This window comes from Rutilus rutilus, assembly GCF_951802725.1.
Source record: "Rutilus rutilus genome assembly, chromosome: 23".
Lineage (NCBI taxonomy): Eukaryota > Metazoa > Chordata > Actinopteri > Cypriniformes > Leuciscidae > Rutilus > Rutilus rutilus.
Genome location: NC_140233.1, coordinates 2760001 through 2787500, shown reverse-complemented (window position 1 = coordinate 2787500; position 27500 = coordinate 2760001). Strand labels below are relative to the sequence as shown.

The 27500-nt window shown below is 38.3% G+C and overlaps 1 protein-coding gene across 2 annotated transcripts in view; it reads right to left on the bottom strand.

Moving 5' to 3' along the window:
- The window catches only part of tmem117 (transmembrane protein 117), a 58730-nt gene that overhangs the window by 15776 nt on the left and 15454 nt on the right, over positions 1–27500 (bottom strand). For both annotated transcript variants that reach the window (XM_084397177.1, XM_084397176.1), the window contains exons 3-4: positions 21111–21243; positions 3811–3910 (exon numbers count right to left, since the gene is read on the bottom strand). In XM_084397177.1, coding sequence (XP_084253303.1) covers positions 3811–3910; positions 21111–21243 — 233 coding nt within the window. The remainder of the gene's footprint in view (positions 1–3810; positions 3911–21110; positions 21244–27500) is intronic.

The following is a 27500-nucleotide window of genomic DNA, read 5'->3' as shown; positions in this document are numbered from 1 at the left end:
CACAGTGTCAGGGTTCTTATCATCAACTAAAACTAAAACAATAAAACCAAAAATGTGTGACATGAAATATATTTAACAGCTGAAATTAAATAAAAAAAGAAATAATAATAAAAATAATTAAAACATATATTATTATTAAATAATACAAATAATAATAGTGACAGAAATGACAATAACACTAAAATTACTAAAACTTAAACTGAAATTAAAGTGAAAACAAAATATTAAAATAATAAATATAAAAAAAATATAATAGTATATAAATTATACTAAAACGGTAAAAACCAACTAAAGGGTATTCCATTTCCAAAATATTTTCATGTAATAAATCTGTTTTAACTTTCTTTATTATATAATTTATTTCCTAATACATTTCTTAGTCAGTGCATGTTATTGTAAGAATTTTTTTTTTACAGTTAGAAATTATTTATTGTCAATTAAATCAAATCATTATTTTAGTATTATTGAGGCTACTATAATAATTGTATTAATACTTTGAATTAGCTTTTATTTTTATATTTATTTTATTTTTATATTTTCCATTTTCATTTTAACTTTAGTAATTTTGTTGCATTTTTGTTTTCTTTAAATATGTCTATACAGTTTTTATTTCAGTTTTAGTTTTAAATGAAAATGAAAAGAGAAATGTTGCCTTGGCAACTAGTTTAAAAAAAGAGTTTTTCTTTTTCCTTGCAGGAAACGTTTATTTTAAGTAAGGATTTTTATTTTTTTTTGGTTTTAGTTTAGTTTACTACAGTATATTATAAAATTAACTATTCTAAAATTGCATATTAAATACTTGTAAATATTATTTTTTTATTTCAATAGTTATTTACCACTACATTTTGATTATGACAAATTAGGATAATAAAAAAAATAAAAAGTATCTAAAAAAGATTAATCTAAATGAGTGCGGTCAAATCGATTAATCGTGATTAATTGCATTAAACATAAAAAATTGTGTTTATTTAATATTTATATATATGTATGTGTGTGACACACACACACACACACACACACACACACACACACACACACACACACACACACACACACACACACACACACACACACACACACACACACACACACACATACAGTATATATAGATACATACACATTATACACACATAATCACAAACTTGTATGTTATAGCAATTAATCACGATTAATCGATTTGACCGCACTCATTTAAATCTATAAAAAAATAAATATAATATGTAAAATATATTTATATGCATGTCATTATAATAAATTTACCTTATGCCATATACAAACCTCTAATCTGTGTGGTTTATGCATCATCTGTGTTTGTCAAGTGCACTAGAGTAATGCCCTATAGAGTGAGCGCACTGCGCAGTGAGCCTGTCTAAGGTCAGATGACGGATCCCTTCCTTCAGAAAAGAAAGACTGAAAACTGTGGGGAGGGAAAGAGAAAGTGAAATAAATCTGTAAATCTTTCATCACGTCTCAGCCAATCCGCAGCCTGTGACGAGATGAAGGACTGAATTAATACGCCGTCGGTAATGTCTCGATTCAGCACTTCGAGACGCTCGTTCGCCCTTCGTCTTTCTCTTCTCTCACTCCTTCGTTTTATCCCTCTCTTTTTATCCTCCTCTCTTCTCTTTTGTTCATCGCTGCAGTTTGAACACAGGAATACTAATGTCCCGAAAGACACACACACACACACACACCAGCAGATCCGAACTACACCTGCACTCGCGTGTCACTGAGAAAAGCTCTTTGATGCCGGATGCTGTCGGAAAGATGTTTGTTTCCTGCGTGTCCTTGAGTGAACTTGGGAAAAACTTGTTTTCTCCGCCACGATTGTCAACATTTATAATAGTGCTGATAGTTTACAAACAGACGGTATAGAAAAACTGAAGTACATACAGTGTGTCAATCAATTTGACTGACAGCTGTCAGTTTAAACGTCACTCTTGCGGTGAGTTAAAGCCAACATGGGTTCAAAAGAAGTTATTTAAATATATTAAAACTACTAAAAAAAAAATCACATATCTCATTTCAAATTCATAAATCATTTTCAAAATATGATAAATCAAAATTAACCACATGTGCACATTTATACAAAACTATGGTGACACTTATAATAAGGTGCCATTACAGTGTAAAAGTTTATTATCAATAAGTAATGACAACATATGTTTTTACATTCCTATAACTCATTAAAATAAGTTATGCAATTTTTTTAAGTCACTTTAATGTAATTTAAGTTGAAATGACTCAAACATCCAACTTAATTGTACTTAAAAAATTAATATAGTGATATTAATATAGTGATTAATATATTTTTTCAATTGAATGAATTAAAAACTGTTCAATGTTAGTTCATGTCCATTAAATAATATTAACAGATTCAACTTTTGATTTTAATAATTGATTAGTAAATGTTGAAATTAACATTAACTATGATTAATAATCGCTAATTGTAATTATCATTGTTAGTTCATTAATGTACTGTACTTACTGTGAAGCTTTACCAAATGTATTATACTGTATGTAAAATTATTTCACTGTTGAAGATAAAGTGTAAACGGGACAAAGCAATGCAACATTAATGGCTTCCAGTGTGAGTGAACATCATTTTAATCATATTTTTCAAGCGTTATTAATTTCCCTGTTTTGCGGTTGCAGCTTTAAGGAGGATATTATTGCTTTCTTGAAGTGCCGAACTCTCTGTGGTTTTATCGCAGAGTTTTCGGGGCTAAACGAGGAGTTTGTTGGTTTAGGCGATCTCTAATGTCACATTCCCTCTGGGAACGTTCGCCGCTTTTCCACCAGAGTCAATTACCAACAAATAATTACAGGAACATTTGAGTGGCTCGTCAGACCCGGCGGGGAAGGTTCGTCAAGGTCAAGAATTCTCAGAAAACAATTTCATGCTGCTTTAAAGTTGCTACAGTCAACATGCAATCAAAATACAGCATTTTTACTTTAATATGCATCCCTGGTGTTACTTGAGAACGATTCATTGGTGAACAATATTTTAAAGTTTTCTAAACTTTATTGCCAGCCTTTGACCTGAAATCCCCCTGATAATTTTTAAGTAAATATTTTAATAATTTATCATTTGCATGTTCACATTTCTCTGATGTGGGTTAATGGTCACATGACATGCAGCTAAACTAATAAAATAACACAATTTGTGTAGATAAATTAGTTTTACCTTGATTTTTATCGAGTTTACCTTGATAAAAATAAAAAAAACATGGTAAAATCACTGAAATGCACAACTATAATTTGCATATTATGATCAAATAAACCAATGATCAGTAAATAATTACATTTAGAGGAAAATAATTTTCAAATTTATTTTATAAATATATTAGTTATATATAAATGTATAAGATAATTTTATTATAGCGGGTAAACAAATACAATACCACACTTTTTGACTGTGATAATGTGTTTTAACGGGCATTTTCCTCATTAACACCGTTCAAATATATATATAAATGCTTAAATATGTATAATTATTAAATTATTAAAATAAAATAATTACAATTATAGCAGGTAAAAAAAATATTTTTTGAGTTTTGACTATTTTTAAATTATTTATCAATTTTTTTGTATTTTTTTATTAATTATTAGCTTTTCACAAGCTCGCAAACCTCAATTTGGGAAAGCCTGAAAATCTGTCTTTGTAAATCTTTCATCAAAATGCAATACTTTCTCCATCAAGCTGTTCAACCATTCTCGTACAGAACGACCACGTTTTACTCGATCCCGATCAATTACGGAAGTGAAACATGTCGTTTCATGTGGACTTTAAACAGGTTGTAGTCTCACCATCCACGCGGTCACAAAATCCCCCATCCACGTCCCAACAGCAGCGATCTTCATCAAGCTCTCGTTCCTGATGCCCATGTACTCCGTCACCATGTGAGGACTGTGGAGAGACACACACACAGGTCAGTCACTGTTGATCACATCATGAGGAGTGGCGCTTCGCTTCTCCAAACGCGCTTATTAGACGTGACATTCGCTGGATAAAGAATTACAGCTACAGTCCGGGAGCACATTGAGTAAACAAACAAACAAAAGAAGACATACATAAAGAAAAAGTGACAAACTTGAAGGTGCAGTGTGTGAGTTTTAGCTGCCTCTAGTGGTGAGGTTGTGAACTGCACCCAACAGAAGTTATGGTGGCCGACAGGAAGTGATGTCGTCGTCTGAGACAGCAGAGAGTAGCCAGTTAAACAATGAGGTTTCTTCACAAAGATAAATTAAGAAATTATGTTTACTTTATTATTCAGTAAAAAGATGTTATTGAGAATATTATTGTCACTTGTTCATCATTGTGTCAGTGTTTTATTCGCTGACTTTAGCTGAAGCTTCTTTGCACGAAGAACAACATAGTGACGAAACATTGTCCGTTCAGGGCCACCGTAGAAACATGTGGATGTAAGGAGACCCGCGGTGTGTGTAGAGAGAAATGCCTCATTCTAAGCTAATAAAAACATAACGGTTCATTATGTAAGGTCTTTATACACCACTGAAAACATAGTTATGTACATGATATTGCATTTCTGTCAACAGATCCTCCTCAATATTACACAACGCACATTTAAAAGTTGAGCAAAAATGTGAAAATGTTTACAGATTGAAACGCACTTTGCAGCTTTCTTATTTTTCAAACCCAACAGCCTATTGTATTTTGGTATTGTTGAATTTTTTATCTTAAAATTCAAAACAAAGGCTTGTTTCCTCTAAATTTACATTTATGGATACTGAATTTAGCCAACAGAAGAAGCAGATTATTATTCCTTATGATAAGAAAAAAAACATAACACATTTTTAAAGCACAGATGAAAGCTGAGCGTGATGAGCCTTAATAAAGGAACAGAAATCCATCCAAAAACAAACTGAATGAGGACAACTCCAACATAAATGATCAAATGTGTCTGGATAAAGTGTTTCAGTAACGCTAACGTCATCACAAACACAAATGAACTTCAGAGGCCTTTATAATGCATTCAGGGAATGAATGGCTTCCAGAAAATGATCCAAAAACACAGCCAAGCGTTCACATGTTGTGACAGCGAGCGAATGTAATCTTCTTTACGCTGCTTTTATGCCGTCAGAAGTGTTTACAGGCCTTGAACAGGTACAAACTCGCTAATCTGCTTATGCACGTCAGCTCGTGGGTTTCAGGCGGCGGGAAACGCTGAACAAGGCAAACTCTATTGTGGACAAATGACAAGCGGATTGGGTTTATGGTCTCATTCTGAACCGCGTTACGGATAATAACGGCATTATTCTGTAAAGGAGAACATGTTTTAACGAGCTTTTCCTCATTAGCACTGTTCATCATAGGCCTATGCTGAGTTTATATATATATATATATATACAGTGCTATGCATAAGTTTAGACACCCATGCTAAAGTTGACTAAAAAGAGGAATAAAAAAATCATCTTTTGGAAATTGAACTTAATGCCTTAATTTAAAAAAATTACATGGGTGTCCCATGTCCCAATTAGGGGTGTCCTCACTTATGCATTTCATTCACAAAGAAAATTGGTGTCCTTAAAGGTTGGATTTTTCCAATTTTTTTTAATTAAGGCATTAAGTTCAATTTCCAAAATATGATTTTTTTATTCCTCTTTTTAGTCAACTTTAGCATGGGTGTCTAAACTTATGCATAGCACTGTATGTGAGGTTGTTTGGCTGATGAAAAAGTTGATCTTTCTCTCTTCTGACTTCCGTTATCAATCCATCTCTTTTTTTTACTCTTCTTGAAAGTTGTGAAAACACTATTGTGGAGTTTTTCTTTTGCTATTTGAGCGAATGGGAACACGAAGAATATGTTTACAGTGGTCTCTTAGGCCCTGTCCCAGATGGCACACTCCGGACTTGTGGACTTCCTCAGAGTCCACACTGTGGTGACGTCATGTAGTGCAGACCTACAGGGCCCTTGGCGCGAGTCCACGAGGGCGCATTGAGAGGTATTGTTGGGACAGACTCGATCGTCACGCCGGAGATAACGGTCTGGTTGTTGTTGGACAGGAGAAATCACATTTTTGCGCTCCGACGTCTCATCTCCAAGTCAGCTACACAGCCTGCTTTACAGTTCTATATTTTGATATTGTGCATGTTACATGGGCATTAGACAATAGATACATCATGCTCATTTAAATGATGTATACAGTTGTACATAACAATACATAACGTTCCATTTGAACTAAGATTACACTTTTAACACATAATGAAAATGTGCATGAGCTTCAGATGAATCTACAGGTTTCAATATTCATACTGTGTTTCCAAATGACTCAGTACCCAGCAAACACAGAACGTTGGCACAACGTACCCAACCTTCGAACAACGTTTTTACAACATGGCCAAAAGGTTGCTATAACTACATTGTGTGGTGAAGGTTGTTCCAGCGTTGTCGCAATGTTGACATTGAACCACCGTTCAGGGCCATTGCTTAAGGTTGTGCCGAGGGTGTGTGGACAACCACTGGACGACACATGTACTCGTCACTGCCCTGAAGCGCCAATCAGCCTTTTACATTTCAACTGAGCATTGGGCCGTCTCTCATTCTTCATCGAGCAATCCATACGTGAGAATTGCGTTTAATTTACCTCAGCTAAATAAGATACATAATTATTCAAACACAACCTACAACTTCCTTGTCTAATGTGACATTTATATGAACATCTTCTGGTCAGGTATGACAAATATTTAATAACTTTATGCCAAAAGTTATGAAACCAAAATGACTTTAATGTTAAGTAATTGATTTCAGCGTGTAGCGTAGCCTACTTGTTGTACGTTAATGCTTTTTCCTCTTCTTTTTTTTTTGGAAACGCACAGAGAAAAAGAAAATGTTTATAACTGCTCGCAAAACTGTTTATTTTTTCCTTTAATTTGTCATCTCATTCGTTTCTTTGCTAAATTTTCTCATGCTAGTTAACGTTAATCCACTCCCTGTTTTGTTTTCTCACAAATGTATGACTTTTGGAATTGCAATTTGATTACCATATGCAGTTTTAATAAAGTTGAATTAGCTAACCTTCTATGTCATTTTTACTCTTCAAAGTGTGCACTTGCAGGTGTTGATTATAATGAATTTACGGTTAGGCCCATAAATAATAATAAGGATAAACAATATTTAAAAAGTATATAATTATATAACATATGACTAATTAAAAATTAACCACAAAACATAACATGCTACGTGGGGGATATCTATAGACCTATCTAGCATAAAAATATTAATTGTCAGAACGTCGTCTCTAAGTTGCTAAATGTCGCGTAGCAACGTTGCTACAGCCCTGTCGCGTCTTACAATTCTACGTTGTTACAATGTTGCGAGCACGTAGACAGCGGCGTTGCCATAGCAGAAATGCAACGTGCCACAGACGTTGCCACAACGCAAATGTGTTTGCTGGGTAAAGCCCTGACATTCGGATCTATTTATTTAATGAATCATAATGTGATCGTATTATTCAACGCATTATTATTATGTTTGAGACATCAACCACTGCTCGATGACCATACTGTTTGTATAAACTGTAGGTAACAACTGGTAAAATGTACACCTATGTCATAAAAACGTAATATTTTCTTCTCAGCCATGTCAACAATTGTCCGTGAGCGAAATCTCCTCCCATCCGTTGTCTGATTGGCCTTTTGCAAGGATTCCTGGGTAGTTAAAGTGTGTGGAGCCTGTATCTATGCAGAAGACCGCTTCAAGGGTACAAAGGGGGCGCTGCTGAGCACACTTCAGAGCGTTAAAATGCTGAATGGGACGGCCTACGGTAGAGCTGAAGATCTTTGCCCGAACCTGACGGGACCCGACGGAACCCGGGTTCGGTCTTAATTTCTATTATTTTACACGGGCTCGGGCCGGGCTCGGGCTCGCGCTTCGGGTTGCGTGGTAAATGAGCGGTCAGGTGATGTGTTTAGATTAGCGTGAAAATGGATCTTGAGGAGGTGAAATGGAGGCTGGTCTCTGGAGGACTTATTTTATTTCTTTGATTCCAACTTCCAAGTGGCCTCTAGCCTCCGTTAGTCATGAATAAATTATGTTAAAAAATGTATAAATTACTCCTTTTTTTACGAAAGACAAAGGTGCTGTGTGCGTGCGGCGCAGTCTCTTTTTTTCTTTCTCTCCCTTTTCCGCCGAGTGGTGCGTGTGCCGGCTCGCGGTGTGAAGCGCGTGTCCGCGCTAATCTCCGACACTCTTATCACTGCTGATAGACGGCCTTTTGGACAGTCGGGCTGTAAACGGGTTCGGGCTTTTAAAAAGCTGTCAATCAAAATGTACTTGTCGGGCTCGGGCCAAACTCTGTCGGACTCGGGCCTTTTCGGGCCGAACTTTTAAGGCCCGATTACAGCTCTAGCCTACGGACTCGTAGACTCGGCGAGCACGCGCAATTTAAGTCCACGAGACCGAAAGTCTGCATTAAGTGCCTTATTCACCGCTATAGAAGTTTACACAACTGTGACGACTTCCGCTTCTGATAAACCCGGAAATATATATATATATTTCTCATTTCAGTTAAAGGTTATTTTATATTCAAGTAAGGATTTTTACTATGAATTAAAACATCAAATTAGTTAAAAATTGCATTTTAAATATTAAATTACAAATTCCGACCCTGGTTATAGATCATCCTGTAAAGAGTCAAGAGCAAGCTCTCATCCTAAACACGTTCATGGCTTACTAATCTACAGCTAATCTGTAAAGCAAACGAACGCTGGACCCGCTGTCATTACTGTCTCATAATGCGTGAGATTGAATCTGTATTCTGTGCGTTCGAGCGCTTGTCCAAATCACCTTCCCCCCGCACACGATAAAGTCGCTGTGATTAGAACGAAGATTTATTGGTGCATTAAGTCAGTTTCACACACCCTGTGGTTGTGGCCCACGGCCAGCCTGGCCTCGAGTCCGCTGGGAGTCGTTCACCAAGGGCATCGAGCTGATCGATCATACGGGAACCGTCCGACGCTCACGGGTGTGTTAGTGTGTGTAACAGAGCAACTAGTTTAGGTTGGTGCGGTTTTACAGTATTACATGCAGGGGAATGGTGCGATATGGCAGTGGCTGAGGCTCTCTCTCTCTCTCTCTGATTAGTGTCTCATGTCTTCATTTATTCATTATGGCTGTAATTTTAATGCAGAACTGCTGGGTAACCTGACAGTCACATCAGCTCAGCAGCACAAATGACACACAGTGACAACATTCACAGATATTAAGTCTTTTTTTGGACATGCACCATAGGATTACACTGTTTTTGAACATTTACTATAGTAATGACATGTTTTTATGATCATTTCCTATGTATGTACCATTGAAATACCACATGTTTTTGATATGTTCCATGGTACTATTTAAACATTTCCTATGGTAATACCATGTTTTTCGACACGTAGCGAATCATTTTTGGACACGCACCATTAAAATTCCATGTTTTTTGATCATTGACTAAGGTATTACCAAGTTTTTGACATCTTCCATAGTGGTGATATGTTTTCTGAACATTTATCATGGTAATACCATGTTTTCTGAACATTTACTATTGTAATTGCATGTTTTTTGACATGCAACATAGGATTACAATGTTTTTGAACATTTACTATAGTAATGTCATGTTTTTAGGAACATTTCCTATGTAAATACCATGTTTTTGGATATGCACTTAGTATTACAATGATTTTTGGATATGTACGATTGAAATACCACATTCTTTAAACATTTACCATGATAATACCATGTTTTAGGACATGCACCATAGTATTACCATGTTTTTTTAGACATGTACCATTGGCGTGCCATGTTTTTAAAACATTTACCATGATAATACCATGTTTTAAGACATGCACCATGTTTTTTGGACGTGTAACATTGAATTTTTGGACATGTACCATTAAAATCCCATGTTTTCTGAACATTTCCCAAGGTAATTTTTTTGGGGGGGCATGCAGCATAGTATTACAATGATGTTTGGACATGTACCATTGAAATACCATATTTCTTAATCATTTACCAAGACAATACCATGTTTTTGAACATGTATCATGTCATATGAATACGCTATTCATTCAGTTCCACACTGAAGTTACATATCAAAGTAACATCTGATAACATCACTGTACCATGATTTGACAGTGGATTTAAAGTATATATATATATATATATATATGACACGCACACAAACATTTGAACTAGATAATGTTCAACAGCTTGCTCGTACACATGCGGTTTATCCAAACGATCCCCCAGAGTCTCTTCTGTTAATTATAGTTCTACAGCAGCCCAGTTTATGAAATATGAGACGCGTGGTAAAAAATGAGGTCACGTGTTGATTCGAATGAGACGTTCCTGACGGAAACAGCAAGCCCTGATGAGGCGAGTCACGCTGGGAAGAACATCAGGTGCACAGACCCTCGTTCCTGGAAGTCGAAGAGACCCGTGACAGGATTACTGATGTGTGTGTGTGACATGCCGGTATTCCAGGGATGAGGAGAGACGTTCCAGCCGTGAGAATTAATATGAATGTTGCTAATGAGTCGAGTCTCACGGAGAACAAAACGCCCTAGTCATGATTTGATGAATTCAAACTCCAGTCGCTGCTCAAATGTGCGTTTGCCTTTGGTCTATTTTCAGGCCAGCCGACGGTCTGATGCTGTGGAAACTCTCGGAGATGTTTGTGACATTCTCACCGGATCCCAAGGCAGGACTGAATTTTAATCAGGCACCGTCTCGGAAGCCACAAATCTGAAAGCCCCTTCAACATTTCTCACATCATCACAGTTTATTCGCTATAGTTTAGAAAACGGTAATAAAATATGAGCAGAACTCAGTTGATATTTGACTGGTTTTGTCCGTCCTTCTGTTAGACTGTCTCACACATGAATTATGTTGAATATCTGTCAGCTGTTAAATTTAACTACACAATTAGATAATACCAGTTTAGCTCAACCAGTGACCAAGCAATGCTTCATTGTGTTCAGTCTGTGTGTAAAAAGAGCATTAGCAATTAAAGAAAACACACTTCAGCAAAACATGATCAGCTCAAAGTGTCTGGATCATTTATGGACCCAAATTTGTATAAATGTTACTGAAGAATTATTGGGTATAATATGTCACAGCTTACTTTATTCTGCTATCCTCACTTACATAAATGAACTATAGTGTCCTGCACACACTAGTAAAAAAATATAAAAAATGATATCTGGTGTCTGAATAATTTTTGGTTTGACTGTATGCAGGACTTCTCCAATCATTTAGTCTGAAATATTTTAAACTCCGCCCCTTTTTTTTAGAATCAACTGCAAGATCACATCTCTGTTTTTGAGAGCCACGCCCACATCTCAACATCCAATCAACAGCCGATGCATAGAACTAAGCCCCGCCCAACATTGTTTCACTCGGATATACGTCACAATACAGAGGAAAAGTTCAGTCGCTATTTTGATTTCGTCGCAACTTTAAACTTGTTTTACAATTGATGACAGACGTTGAATATAATGACAGAATTTTCGTTTTTTTTGCCAAAATTATTCCTTTAACACGGCACATTTTATATCTTCTAGAATGCTTAAATAAAATCAGCATAGACTATATTTATATACTTTTCAGCTGACATTATTAATCCCTCCTGTTTTCCAATCACAATCCAATCAATTCCTCATGAATAAGAATTTATTATCATTGAAAATCCTGTTTTACTCTGTTTCTCTATTGTAAGTCACTTTGGATAAAAAGCATCTTCTAAATGCATAAATGAAACTACGTCACATTATGATTAAGTTTCCGTAATGTGCATCTGATTATTGCAGCTTGTCAGATTGACAAGAACAAATGCAAATCAATAAACGTGTGAATGTCAGCGCTGTATTATTTGCTCTCATTTAGACGAGTTTCCGTTTGCCTTTTTAAAGCTGAACTGCAGCAACCAGAAACACAGAATAAACCAAGCTGATTATAATGAGGAATTAGCAAGTAAATGTTCCCTCTCACACAGACACGGATGTAAATTATGCAGACTTCTGCGGATCTCCCCGAGGGAAAACCTCATTCTGGACTAAAGGCGAGATTTGCCAAAGTTTTATAAGCAACAGCGAGTGTTAGATTAGACAGCTACTAGTGCAGAAACGGGTTGATTTATGGTACCAGCAGCTTGTAAAACAGCACTTAACGTGATGATCATGTTGAGTGGTTAGTCTGGCTGCTGGTAAAACACACACACACACACACACACACACACACACACACACACACACACAAACACGTTTACTTAGCTATCTAAATGAGGACATTCTCTAGACGTAATGGTTTTTATACTCTATATTCTGTCCCCTTACACTAACCTACCCCTCACTCACACACACACACACACACACACTAACTCTACCCCTAAACCTACCTATCACACACACACACACACACACACACACACACACACACACACACACACACACACACACACACACACACACACTAACCTGACCCCTAAACCTACCCATCACACACACACACACACACACACTAACCTGACCCCTAAACCTACCCATCACACACACACACACACTAACCTGACCCCTAAACCTACCCATCACACACAACACACACACACACACACACACACACACACACACACACACACACACACACACACACTAACCTGACCCCTAAACCTGCCTATCACACACAACTTTTTACATTTTCAAAAAACCTTTAATTATTTTTATTTATTTATTTTTATGATTTACAAATGAGGATGTCCCCAAAATATAGTTAAGTAGGCACACGCACACACACACACACACACACACACACACACACACACACACACACACACACACACACACACACGCACACACACACACACACACACACACACACACAGGCTACATGTCACTTCCTGATGTACGATTCGGCCTATATGTGCATCTGTTAATCCCACGGGAGTTTTGCAGTTGTCACGGTAACAGTGGAAGCGGCTCGTCTCCAGCTGGGCTGACCTGTGAGAGACCGTTGGACACGCCCCCTTCCACACAGGCCACGCCCCCTGCCCTACATTGTCCAACTGTTTTTCTTCCCCCAAATTGATTCTCTTCCAATTCTTAAAAAAGTGACCTAGTTTAAAGCATTTTGTTTGCCCATAACACATTCTGTCATCATTTACTCGTCCGAATGTTGAGCCATTGAAATACCATGTGTTTTTGGCATGCACCATAGTATTCCCATTTTTTGGACCATTGAATTACTGCTTTTTTTTTTACATTTACCATTGAAATGCCATGTTTTCTGGACATGTACCATTTGAATTAGCATGTGTTTTGGACATCCCCCATGTTATTACCATGTTTTTGGGCATGTGCCATTGAATTACCATGCTTTGTGTACATTTCCCATGGTAATCCCATATTTTTGGACATTCACCATAGCATTACAATGGTTTTTGGATGTGTACCATTGAATTACCATGTTTATATATATATATATATATATATATATATATATATATATATATATATATATATATATTTCCCATGTTAATACCATGTTTTTGGACATTCACCATAGTATTAAGATAACCATTGAATTGAATTACCATTTTTGAACATTTACTATGGTAATACCATGTTTTTTTGGACATTTCCCATGTTAATACCATGTTTTTGGACATGTACCACATAATACATTTTTTTGGGCAGTCATGTAGGCTACTATTGAATTACCATGTTTCTTTGAACATTTGCTATGGTACTACTATGTTTTTTGGAGATACATTTGAAATACAGTACCATTGAAATACCAACATGTTTCATAGTATTACCATGTATTTTGACCATGTATCATGGCATATCAATATTTCATTAATTGAGAACCATGTTACATATTGATTATGTTTTGTTCACCCCAAAATAAAACGCAAATGTCGGAGCAAAATCACATATTTATCAGTATGAAATAATAATATGTCATGAGTCATTCTGACATATTAATATTCCTCAGATTTACATAGTCTAATAATTGCATATGGAAAGCCGCTACCTCCTTGACGCTCAGTTTTGATTTATCGTAACAATTATCAGAGAGCGCGTCTGATTTATTAGGTTTCGTCTGAAACCCAAGCTATTGATTAAAATGAAATGTAATGTTCTTCTTCTGGTAAAATAAAACAGATTAGCTCCATCCAGTCCTCAAGGTCAAAGGTCATTCTGGATCCATGAGCCAATGACCTTGCAATACCAGCCTGGAGATGAGATATTCTCAGCGCTCTGATATTGATTATGCGGTGAGGTGTCAGCATCATCACACCTTCAGGACCTCTTCGCCACAAACACAACATTTATCTAGAGACCCAACAGGATTTTCAATTACACTGGACCCGTTGCAGCCCAGTTACTGCCTACAAGTGCCAGACGGAAATACAGACACAAATAAACACTGAAAAAATCCACTGAGATTATTTACAAGTGATTTTCTGTGATAGTGCAAGACTTCTGATTCATTAGCTGCCATAGGTTCATAACTAGAAGACTATCTCCAACTTATTCCTGACGATCTTACTGCGTGTTGAATTATGGGTGGCACTTACGGTTTGGGGAACTTCCATTAAAAAGACTGAAACGAAACATTTCAAATCATAAGGTTGCCCTACAAATAATAGTTCGACTGACGATAACGTAACACTTGGTATTTTAACGTGACATGTTATAACAAGAATATCTATGGCAAGAGCTCTTTTCAGTCGCTGTTTTCTTTTTTCCCTTTGCATTCCGCTGTAAAAGTATGATAAAGGACAACATATCCTGCACATTTGTGGTCTGTTCTCCCGATTAAATGATATCCCATTAATAATTCACTGGAATGCACGAAGAATCTCACGGTTTTCTCCTCAAATCCTCACGTCTCTTTCCAGGTTTGTTTTCACAGGTAAATACATTTATTATCTGTCAAAATGACAGATTTCGCTTTGAAATAGGTAATAGTTTTAGATAATAAACATTTTTGATCAAGGCAACATATGTTACATAATACAGATATATTACTATGTATATTACTGCAGTGATGTCTAACCCATCCGTTATTGCTGTGGAAAGCATGACGTTGGGGTTATTCATGGTCTGGGTTTGAAAGGACCTTGTTGAAGCTTTTACACTTTTAAATGTCCTTTTAATGTTCGATGGTTGAAGTGTGAGTAGATTAATGTCATCTTATAGTGACAATTAAAAAAAAAAAGTATTATTTATTATATAGATTGTTTACAGCTTAACGGAAGTTACACCCATAATCCGCGCAGTGTCATGGGCCGTAAAAATAAGGTGGATAAGTTGATGCATTGATGAATTGGGATGGATTCTTGTTGCAATGCATTGTGGGATTTTCAGCAATGTGGCTGATGTTATTGCACTGGTTTCTGTGTCTTTCAGACGGTCGGCGCTGTGACTTCTAATTGGCCGTGAGTAATGCGATCTGCACTCTTAATTAAATAACGCTGCTTAATTAGCACATGATGTATGCCTGGAACTGAGCCTCGATGGTGATGGGTTACAGGGGCTGAACGCTGACTCCGCCCCCTCTCAAGGCCCCGCCCACATCAAACAGGATGTAGTAATCATCATCATCATCATCTGTGTGTTGGGCTCTAGATGCTGAGAGCAGCTGGAGTAATGATGCAATAAAGGTGGAAATTATGTCATAAAGGACATTATGATTTTTGAGAATTTGCTATGAAATCGTTTGGACTTCCGGACTCTCAACAGCCTTTTTATGACATGAAGAGAGAGAATGTGTTATGTTCATTTCAATCACAACCATATTGAGCGGCCGCCAGTGTGTGTCTGTGTGTGTGTGTCTGTGTGTGTGTGTGAGTGTGTGTACTTGTACAACTATAGTTGTGAGGACCGGTTTGAGTTTTAGACCATTGGAGTGAGGATAAAGAGAGTAAAGTGAGGACATTTTGGCCGGTCCTCACTTTCTGAGAGCCTGTAAAGGCCTGTTTGAGGGTCAAGACTTGGTTTTAGGGATAAGGTCATAATGAGGTCAAGGGTCGGTTTAGGGTCAGGGTTCGGGTTGCCTAGTTAGTTGAGATGGGTAGGTTTACGGTAAGCGGCTAGAGATTGCATTGTCTCAATGAATGTCCTCACAAAGATAGATGTACAAGAATGTGTGTGTGTGTGTGTGTGTGTGTGTGTGTGTGTGAGAGAGAGAGAGAGTGTGAGTGTGAGTGTGAGTGTGAGTGTGTGTGTGTGTGTGTGTGTGTGTGTGTGTGTGTGTGTGTGTGTGTGTGTGTGTGTGTGTGTGAGTGAAGGGGGAGGAAGCAGAACTGGTTGTTAAGAGTGTTATGTGGGGGTTTGAGCGGGTGCTATTGTGTGTGTGTGTGTGTGGGGGGGGGGGGTCACAGAGAATAAAAGAATATCAATAGCCCCTTTCACACAGCGCATTGAACCCGGGAAATTGCCGGCAAATTGCCGGAACGCCTTCTGTGTGAACGCAAACACGACCCGGGTTTAATGCCGGGATCGATGCCGGGTTGGGGACCTAGTAACATTGCCGTGTTCAGTCCCGGGACGCGCGCTGTGTGAACAAAAGCCGTAATAATGCCGTGTCGTAGTGATGACGCTGAAGCCGGGATCGTTCGCCAGCTGTGAAACGGTACGAAATGCGCAATTTTATGATCGAATCAGAGAAATAAATGCACAAGCGTGGTTTCTCGAGAGAGAAATCGCAGCTCATTAGCAAACTGAAGACGCTGCTGAGACATTACAAGTCACATCGATGTCACGTGTCTTTCCGGGACATACACGGGTTGTGTGTGAACGCGCTCTCTGATTCCGGAAAATCACTGGCAGTGTGAATGAACCAAAATCAAATGAACCCGGGTCAAATCCCGGGTCACTTTATCCGTGTTTTTTCCGGAATCTCTGTGTGAAAGGGGCTAATGAGAAGCATGAGAGGCAACAGATGCTGAGAGAGACAGACAAATTCTGATTTGATTTCGATTTTCCTTTTGATTTGGGATGAAATATGACATAATTTCCTCATACAAACATGAACACAAGACAAACATATTCTACTGTATGTGTGTGTCTAACAACAGATGAATTAACATGGTAACCAGCTCTAGAGTAAGAGAGTAGTAACTTAGTATTTGAACACTGTCATTAAAACAATCAAAATGTCACTAAGCGATGATCACAATATGTGTAGTAACCGTAGCAGAAACTGAGGTTCCCGTTGTAAACACACTTCAGATACTCTGAGGTTAATCTGACGTTTATTCTGAGAGTGAATCAGAGTCACAGTGAGAATATAATGACACGAGCATCAGACCCGTGTGTGAATGAGAGGGTTTGAGCCGCGAGCGCCGGGACTCGCACAGGTCGCCTCTCCTCACAGCTGTAAACAATCATTACTCATGACAGAGCCGAAAACATCAGACACCTGCAGTCAGAGAGATGAGCGAGAGACAGAGAGAGAGGCAGACGGAGGAGAGAGAGCTGCTCGTCTGACTGTACAACAGCGCCACCTATCTGTGAGAGACCGCATCACACCTGCTCTGAGATCAACACACTCAAATACTGAGACAAACACATCAAAACCATCAACCAAAACCATCAACATCAAAACCATCAACCAAACATATCAAAACCATCAACCAAACACATCAAAGCAACCAAACACATCAAAACCATCAACCAAACACATCAAAGCAATTAAACACATCACAACCATCAACCAAACACATCGAAACCATCAACCAAACACATCAAAACCATCAACCAAACACTTCAAAACCATCAACCAAACACATCAAAACCATCAACCAAACACATCAAAACCATCAACATCAAAACCATCAACCAAACACATCAAAGCAATTAAACACATCAAAACAATCAACCAAACACTTCAAAACCATCAACCAAACACATCAAAACCATCAACCAAACACATCAAAACCCAAACACATCAAAACCATCAACATCAAAACCATCAACCAAACACATCAAAACCATCAACCAAACACATCAAAACCATCAACCAAACACTTCAAAACCATCAACCAAACACATCAAAACCATCAACCAAACACATCAAAACCCAAACACATCAAAACCATCAACATCAAAACCATCAACCAAACACATCAAAACCATCAACCAAACACATCAAAACCCAAACACATCAAAACCATCAACATCAAAACCATCAACCAAACACATCAAAACCATCAACCAAACACATCAAAACCATCAACATCAAAACCATCAACCAAACACATCAAAACCATCAACAAAACACTTCAAAACCATCAACCAAACACTTCAAAACCATCAACCAAACACATCAAAACCATCAACCAAACACTTCAAAACCATCAACCAAACACATCAAAACCATCAACCAAACACTTCAAAACCATCAACCAAACACATCAAAACCATCAACCAAACACATCAAAACCATCAACCAAACACATCAAAACCATCAACCAAACACATCAAAACCATCAACCAAACACTACCAAACACATCAAAACCATCAACCAAACACATCAAAACCATGAACCAAACACATCAAAACCATGAACCAAACACATCAAAGCAATTAAACACATCAAAACAATTACAACCATGAACCAAACACATCAAAACTATGAACCAAACACTTCAAAACCATCAACCAAACACATCAAAACCATGAACCAAACACATCAAAGCAATTAAACACATCAAAACAATTAAAACCATGAACCAAACACATCAAAACTATGAACCAAACACTTCAAAACCATCAACCAAACACATCAAAGCAATTAAACACATCAAAACCATCAACCAAACACATCAAAGCAATTAAACACATCAAAACAATTAAAACCATGAACCAAACACATCAAAACTATGAACCAAACACTTCAAAACCATCAACCAAACACATCAAAGCAATTAAACACATCAAAACCATCAACCAAACACATCAAAGCAATTAAACACATCAAAACAATTAAACACATCAAAACCATCAACCAAACACATCAAAGCAATTAAACACATCAAAACAACCAACAAAAAACAGCAAAACAATTAAACAAACACATTTATTCATTTATTAGACTTCCTGTAGCCAATCACAGTGAAGGGAAATAATGTATGTCTGTGTGACTGTATATATATATATATATATATATATATATATATATATATATACACACATATTGGAATCAGTTGTTGAGTCTGAGCACTACTTACACACACACACACACACACACACACACACACACACACACACACACACACACACACACACACACACAAGTTGTATTCTAGTAACGATTCTGTCTGAGAACTGAGAAGACAGCTCTAGGTTTCTCGCTCAGATATTTTGAGTCTGTTCTGTGAAAGCTGACAGATTTAGCGTTCTGCTCATAAACACACAGATTATGCAGCTTCGGATGAAATCTTTTATGATCTGGTTAGAAGATATTGCTAATAGTTGCTCTGAGACTTTTTAAAGTCACTGTAACCTCAGCCATTCTTAAACCAGCGATTGAAAGGTCTGAGAATAATGCCCATCTGCTATCTTCATATCTTTGTTCATCAAAGTTTTCGATGACTGAATAAAACAGCGAAGGTTTCTGGCCCTCATGACTGTATCGGATTCTGTCAAACTAGAGTCTGATCAGTCAAACTAGTGTGTGTTCATTCTGATCCTGCTTTTATGCCCAGAAACAATCGGCAGGATTGCCACGTGTTTAACCTTGAGAAGATGTATGGTGGAACGATCACTCAACATTCAATCTCACAGAAAAATGGTGCAGTCGTTCTCCGAACAGTCGTCTGTAATGTGAAAGCATCGGCTGTGTGCAGAGCTGAACATTAGATGGCGAATCAACCCGTAAGTGAGGCATCCATCTTGTCGTGTGAAATTGAAGTGGTGGCGTGTTCTCAAACGGCCCACGGTTGACTGTACGCACACGTGCTGATCTTCTGTTCCTGCTGATAATGTAAAGCAGACTGAAGACGCTGGTTCCCCGGGTCAGTGCTTAAAAGTGCTTAAAGCTTAATGGACTCATGCACGGCTGGTCAATTCAATTCCTCAGAGAGGATGAAGAACAGGGCCGAGAATAGAGAAACATACTTATTCAGATTCACAGTGCAACGACGGAAAGGATGTTTTAATTTCGACTCAGTAAGTGCTTTCTGTTGTGTTTCTGCACGCAACAACAATAACACAGAACGATCAGTGGAGTCTAAATCAGGAATGATTCTTTTAGCTGGTTCTTTTTAATGAGTTTTTCAAAAACACTCAGTCAACTCTATGGTTATTATGTAGCTATATATATATATACACAAGCTATACTTATTTGAATATATATATATATATATATATATATATATATATATATAAGCTATACTTATGGATGGTTCACGATATGTATGTATTATTTATGTTTGCAGTCATATATACACAGTATACACACACACACACACACACACACACACACACACACACACACACACACACACACACACACACACACACACACACACACAGATATATGCATTTAAATACATACATTCACACATCAGTAAAATAAGTCACAAATAAAGAAAAAAATATAGAAAAATACAATAAATAAATTACAAAACAGATTTATATACTTGTCAAAGCCAATTTTAACTCGCTTTTGGTGCTTCTGTATCTATATATTATAGTAAATATTTCAAAAACACTCACAGATCAGTCTTGAACTCTCAGGTATTATGTAGCCTGATTTACGAACAAACAAATCTGCCAGTTTGTTAAATGTAATCACCCAAACCGAATCATGAATTAGACTCAAACACACTCAGAGATTTGAACCGCTCAGTTTTTTGTTCGAATCAGTCAGCGGTTCTCGACTCATTTAGTGATTCACAAGTCATCAGTAGTGTCAGCATAGCAATGACTTGTGAATCACTAAATGGTTACGACTAATTATTAGGTGCTTCCTAAAAAGCATAAAAGAATCATTAATGGAATAAAGAGCCAAATATTGTTAAATTCCTGATGACTGCCAAGAGGAAATGAAGGAATAACTCTTTTAAAAAGTCTGTAAGACGAGATATCTCTTACCCCATCTGTCCGCTCATGAGCAGGAGGAGGTTATAGATGTGAGAGAAGATGAAGAGCGAGAGAATCGTGCTGAAAAACATGGTCATCCAAGAGCCGTGATCCTCACGAAACATCTTCAGACGCAGGACACGACCTGAGACACAACAGAGAAGCTTCAGTTAACATTTTAAAGCAACGTGAGGGATGCACAAGTTTCCATGCTTGACACATAAACACATCGCACATGAAGAGCATTTGATGCAAGATTGTGAGATGTTTCTCATAAGCAGAATTCAGCTTTATTTCAATGAATATATATATATATATATATATATATATATATTTAAAGTCAAATTAATATACAAATAGATTTATATACTTGCCAAAGCCAATTTGTACTCACATTTGGTGTTTTCTTTTTTGTAATTTGTAAAAAACCTTCACAAACACTAACAAATCAGTCTTGAACTCCAGTTATTATGTAGCCTGATTTAAAAATATCAAAATTTCATGAACAGGTTTATTTAATTGAATCGCACAAAAAGAATCATGAATAAAATGATTCAAATGCCTCAGTTTGATTCAATTAGTTGTTCTGGATGGTTCACGATATGCATGTATGTATGTAAGTATGTGTGTATATTTATATATATATATATATATATATATATATATATATATATATATATATATATATATATATATATATAAAGATTGTTAGATATTTCTCATAAGCAGAATTCAGCTTTATTTGAATGAACAAAAATGTGTTTAATGGTTTTCATTTTAGTTAATGATAAGCTTGCAGCGCAGGCAGTTTCTGTTCATAACGGCACGACCTTCACTGATCCAGACGCGATAATTACACCTGGAAAGCTCCATACAACTAATCATCTCTTCAACCTGTAATTTCTGCTGATTAAACCGTCTGTCCCAGCGTTGGGCGCCAAGTTCTGCCTAACAGACCGAATAAACCCGATAGATAAAGCTTCTGTAATTTCTTCAACAGCGATTGATTCTCAGAACCAGAGGTTTGGCTTCATGAAGAGGCCGACATCATTACAGTCGCGCTATTCATGACCTGCGAGTAAATTTCCATTATTTTCTTTCACCTGAAGGATCAAATGACAGTCCGGAACATCTTTCTTTGTCTCTGGCGCGCTCTGGCTCTCTCTGAAAGCGTGAGATTGATTCGGATGTCCGTGGATCCGCTCTGAATGTTTAATCGTGCCCTTCAGCGAGACTCTGAACTGTGGCGGAGGTGATTTCAGTGTAAGGTTTTCACGAGTGTCTGTTTAAAGCGATTAAAGAAGACTGAAGTTAAAGACGCTGTCAGTAGCGCTTACACGTACAGAGTCTGATCATTGCACACGCGTCGAGCATTTAAACTACACTTAACAGCTTCAGTTATCAAACCTAATGAGCTGCCTTGCTGTCTACATAGGGGGCGTCCTCACTGACATTAACAACAGGGATGGAGGGATGGATACAGGGATGGATGGATGATGGATGGATACAGTGATGGATGGATGATGGATGGATACCGTGATGGACGGATGGATGGATGGACGGACGGACGGACAGACGGACGGACGGATGGATGGATACAGTGCTGGATGGATGGATGATTGATGGATACAGTGCTGGATGGATGGATGATGGATGGATGGATGGATACAGTGATGGATGGATGGATGATTGATGGATACAGTGCTGGATGGATGGATGATGGATGGATGGATGATTGATGGATACAGTGCTGGATGGATGGATGATGGATGGATACAGTGATGGATACAGTGATGGATGGATGGATGGATGGATACAGTGATGGATGGATGGATGATGGATGGATGGATACAGTGATGGATGGATGGATGATTGATGGATACAGTGCTGGATGGATGGATGATGGATGGATACAGTGATGGATGGATGGATGGATACAGTGATGATGGATACAGTGATGATGGATACAGTGATGGATGGATGGATGGATGATGGATGGATACAATGATGGATGGATACAGTGATGGATGATGGATGGATGGATACAGTGATGGATGGATGGATGGATGATGGATGGATACAATGATGGATGGATGGATACAGTGATGATGGATACAGTGATGGATGGATGGATGGATGATGGATGGATACAATGATGGATGGATACAGTGATGGATGATGGATGGATGGATACAGTGATGGATGGATACAGTGATGGATGGATGGATGGATGATGGATGGATACAATGATGGATGGATACAGTGATGGATGATGGATGGATGGATACAGTGATGGATGGATACAGTGATGGATGGATGATGGAAAGTTAGAATAAGATTATCCATAAGCATGTTACGACACTAATGACTCAATGCTCTAATACACATACAAACACACAAATAATAAATGTTCAGTAATAAAATAAGTATATTTGCAATTAACGTTTCACTAAACCATGACCTTAGATTTGTATTGTGTCGTGTTTTATTTCACTGAACTCAACTGACTCTTCTTTGTGAAAGCATTGAAACTTTAACAAAAATCAATAAATTCCTTTTTGTTTTTCTAGTGGAAGTTTTGAGCTGTGAAAGTTACAGTACGTTTCATAACACAATAAACCGGATGAGATGAAGGACATTATGATTCAGCAGCTCGTAAACATTCAGAACTCGTGATTTTCACATCTGTGTTCCTGTAACGTCTCACTCACAGAGACGGCGCTTGTGTTTCAGAGGCTTCAGTCACTCAGAGATCCAGCAAAGATTCAGTTCGTTCAGTTATCAGGGAACATCAAGAAAACTCTCCTCAGAGTGAATTATTTATTCCGCTAAGCTTTCTTAAAGTTGCATCACGTCTCGGCCAGACAGAAAAATCTCATTTGGAGTTGATAGAAAAAATTGTTCTGCGCTCTCTCTCTCAACTGAAAATTGCATTGAATTCTCACTCTCTGTGTGTGTGTGTGTGTGTGTGTGTGAGATAGTGAGTGAGTGTGAGAGTGAGTGTGTGTTTGTGATTGTGAGTGTGCGCGAGTGAGTGAGTGTGTGTGTGTGTGTGTGTGAGAGAGAGAGTGTGTGCGTGTGAGTATGATTGAGTGTGTGTGTGTCCGTGTATGAGAGTGTGTGTGTGTGTGTGAGAGAGTGAGTGTGTGTGTACTTAACTATATTTTGGGGACGTCCTCATTTGTAAATCATAAAAATAAAGTAATTAAAGTTTTTTTGAAAATGTAAAAATGGAAAGTTGTGTGTGATGGGTAGGTTTAGGGGTAGAGTTAGTGTGAGTGTGTGTGTGGGTGTGTGTCAGTGATGCGCGGGTTGATCCGAAATGAGCGGGTGCCTGCGGTCACCCGCGGTTACCCGCGGTTACGAGTCATCCAAAAATATTTTTAATGATATTCGGGTCGCGGTCGGTCGGGTCGTTTGAAATAAAGATGCCAATTAAACCTTTGTAATTTATATAGTTCTAGACACAATTTTGAAATACATAGGTCTACACTTTATTGGCTGAATAACTGGCGCGAAGATGACGCACGAGCTCAGTCTGCAGGTAGAGATGGAGGCGGCAAAAGAAAAGGTGAAGACTGGGGAGTGGAAGCTCCGCAAATACACAAACAGAAAAAGCAAAGTGTGGGAGACATTTGCCGAAGTAATAAAAGATGATGACCAACGTGCTGGCTTTGTCATGTGTACTTCTTGCGATGCTATCTACACATTTGATAGCCACAAAACTGGCACGACCAACATGGCGCGTCACAAGTGCGGCCCCGGTAAGCCATCACAGCCGAATAGAGCAGCGTCAGGCCAACCCAGGCCACAAACTATAGATGCTTTTATGCGCCCTGACCACACGAAAATTCCTCTTCAAGTGAAGAGTAAATTTGTGGATTATTGCGTGGACTTTTGTTGCACAGACCTGCGCCCCTTTGATATTGTTTCGGGGGAAGGTTTTACGAAAGTGGCCCAGGGTCTCATCAACATTGGAGCACGTTATGGCTCAGTCGACGCAAATGGAGTACTTCCTCATAGGCAGACAGTCTGTGATCGAGCTAAAAAACAGGCCATGGTCGAGAAAGAAGCCTTATCCGAGGTTCTGAAGTCAGCGGTGCGTGACAATGGAGGGGTTGCAATAACGACTGATATGTGGACTGATGATTTTAACAGAAGGTCCTACACTGTCTTAACGTGCCATTATATCACAGAGGATTGGAAGCTGGCAAGCCGTGTTATGTGCACAGTGGAATTCGATTCCACATTGCCCAAAACAGCAATCAACATCCACGAACAGATTAATGAGCAGCTGTGTTCTTACGGGATCTCATTTGATCAAGTGGTGCTCGTGAGTGACCAGGGCTCTAACATTAAAGCTGCCCTAAAAAATTATCACTGGATACCATGTGCAGCCCATGTTCTGAACACAATTCTGAAACATACGTTCAGTGGATCTGACATTGAGGAGGTAACGGAGATGATTGACGCGTGCAAGGGCATTGTCAAATATCTTAAAAAAGCCAGTGCAAGCACAGCTCTCCCATATGGCTTAGTCCAAGATTGTGAGACTCGTTGGAATAGCAAAATTGACATGCTTAAATCTGTGAGCAAGCAATACAGGGAAATTAACGAGCTACTCGAAAGCAGGGGGCAGTCAGAGCGCATGGAAGGCATATATCAAAACACGCTCACAACCGTGATAGATTTCTTGGAGCCTTTCAAGAAAGCATCTGAGGAGTTGCAGGGAGAGGACTACCCGACACTGTATTTAGTGATGCTGTGGTTTTACAATCTGAGCGCACACTGCAGACCAGTCTTTGGAGACCCAGAGTACATGGCTTTGCTCCGTACGCGCGCACTTTCTCTACTCCATCAAAAGTTAATCCTCACAGACACGCACAAAATCGCCCTATTCCTCTGCCCCCGCTACAAAAGTCTCAAAATGATGGCCGAGACTGAAAGGAAAAATCTCCACAGAATCGTTGGCAACCTCTTATACCCTGTGTCTCTTGAAGCCGCGGACTCTCCTGAGACTTCAAGCACTACAGCACCACAGACATCTACAGGCGAGGGTAAGTGGCTGCGTTATTAATGATGAATGGGATATTTCAATTTAATGCTGGTAAATGACATTATTGACAAGTGCTATTTTACCTTCCATAGACGTCACTAACGAAAGTCAGAGAGAGAAAAGACCTAGAGTGGACTTCGCTGAATGGGCCGATGATGCCGCTGATGTGGGCCTGACGAACGAATTGGAGCGTTACTGTGCTGCACACTTTACGCTGGATGACTGTGACGAGGACCGGTTGCTTGAATTTTGGGAGAGACAAGCACCCACCTTCCCGAGGCTTCGTGCACTGGCAAGGAGGATCCTCTGCGTTCCAGCATCAAGTGCAGCCAGTGAGCGCACATTCAGCTCCGCAGGTCGTGTCATAGAGGCAAGAAGAAACCGTCTCAACCCAGGGACGGTTGATTCAATATTATTTCTACACAGCGCGAGGAAAGCTAAAAATAAGTAGGCTAATCTTCTGTTTTAGGCCACCTTATAGCCCTTTTAAGCCCAAGTTAGGCTTACTGTATCTGATTTAGGTTCCTGTGTTAGTTTTATGGGTATATTTGTGTAGGCTAAACAATGCAGGCCATTTTATTTTCTTATACAAATGCATATTTTGCGTTTATCTTGTATTAGGCTACTTTTTTTTTTTTTTTTTTTTACCAACAAGTGGCACCCTTTAACCTTCTTTTTAAGCCCAGGTTAAGTTTACTGTGTGTTTCAGTTTTCAGTTTTACTTTCAATGGTATTTGTGAACATTTATTTATGGATATTGTAGCCTCAGTCTTTGGCTTAGCCTACCTGTTTTTGTTCGTCTAAAATGCGTTAATAAAAATGTTATTAACATATTCTATGCCTGCATTTTGTGCTTGTGAGAGCTTCAAACATCGCATTCATCAATAATATGCATCTAGACAGCTGAAATGGAAAATGATGGGCCGCCAGTTTTGGATGGGCCAGGCCAATTGTGGGTGGGCCTTCAATTAAAAACGTTAAATAAAATAAAATAATAAAAAAACGTTATCCAATCACTGCTTAACCTAATAAAAAATATTGACTAATATAGCGTACTGTTATATTATATGTGCGTATACATAATATAGATTTTAATAGCTTGATGCTCTTTAAATATTTTGTTGCATTGTTAAAAGTAAATCCGCGATCGCTCTCCATGGTTCTGACCAAAGAAGAGTGCTTTGGAATCTCCATTACGCATCAAATACGCATCATACCTGGGCTGCATTTTCCGATAACATTGTCTCTTAGCGCGCTACGAAGACTCTTAAGGTATAACTTAACTAAAGGTATACTACCACTAAAGGTATATCATTGCTAGGCGTCTTCAGGGCTATCATCCACTC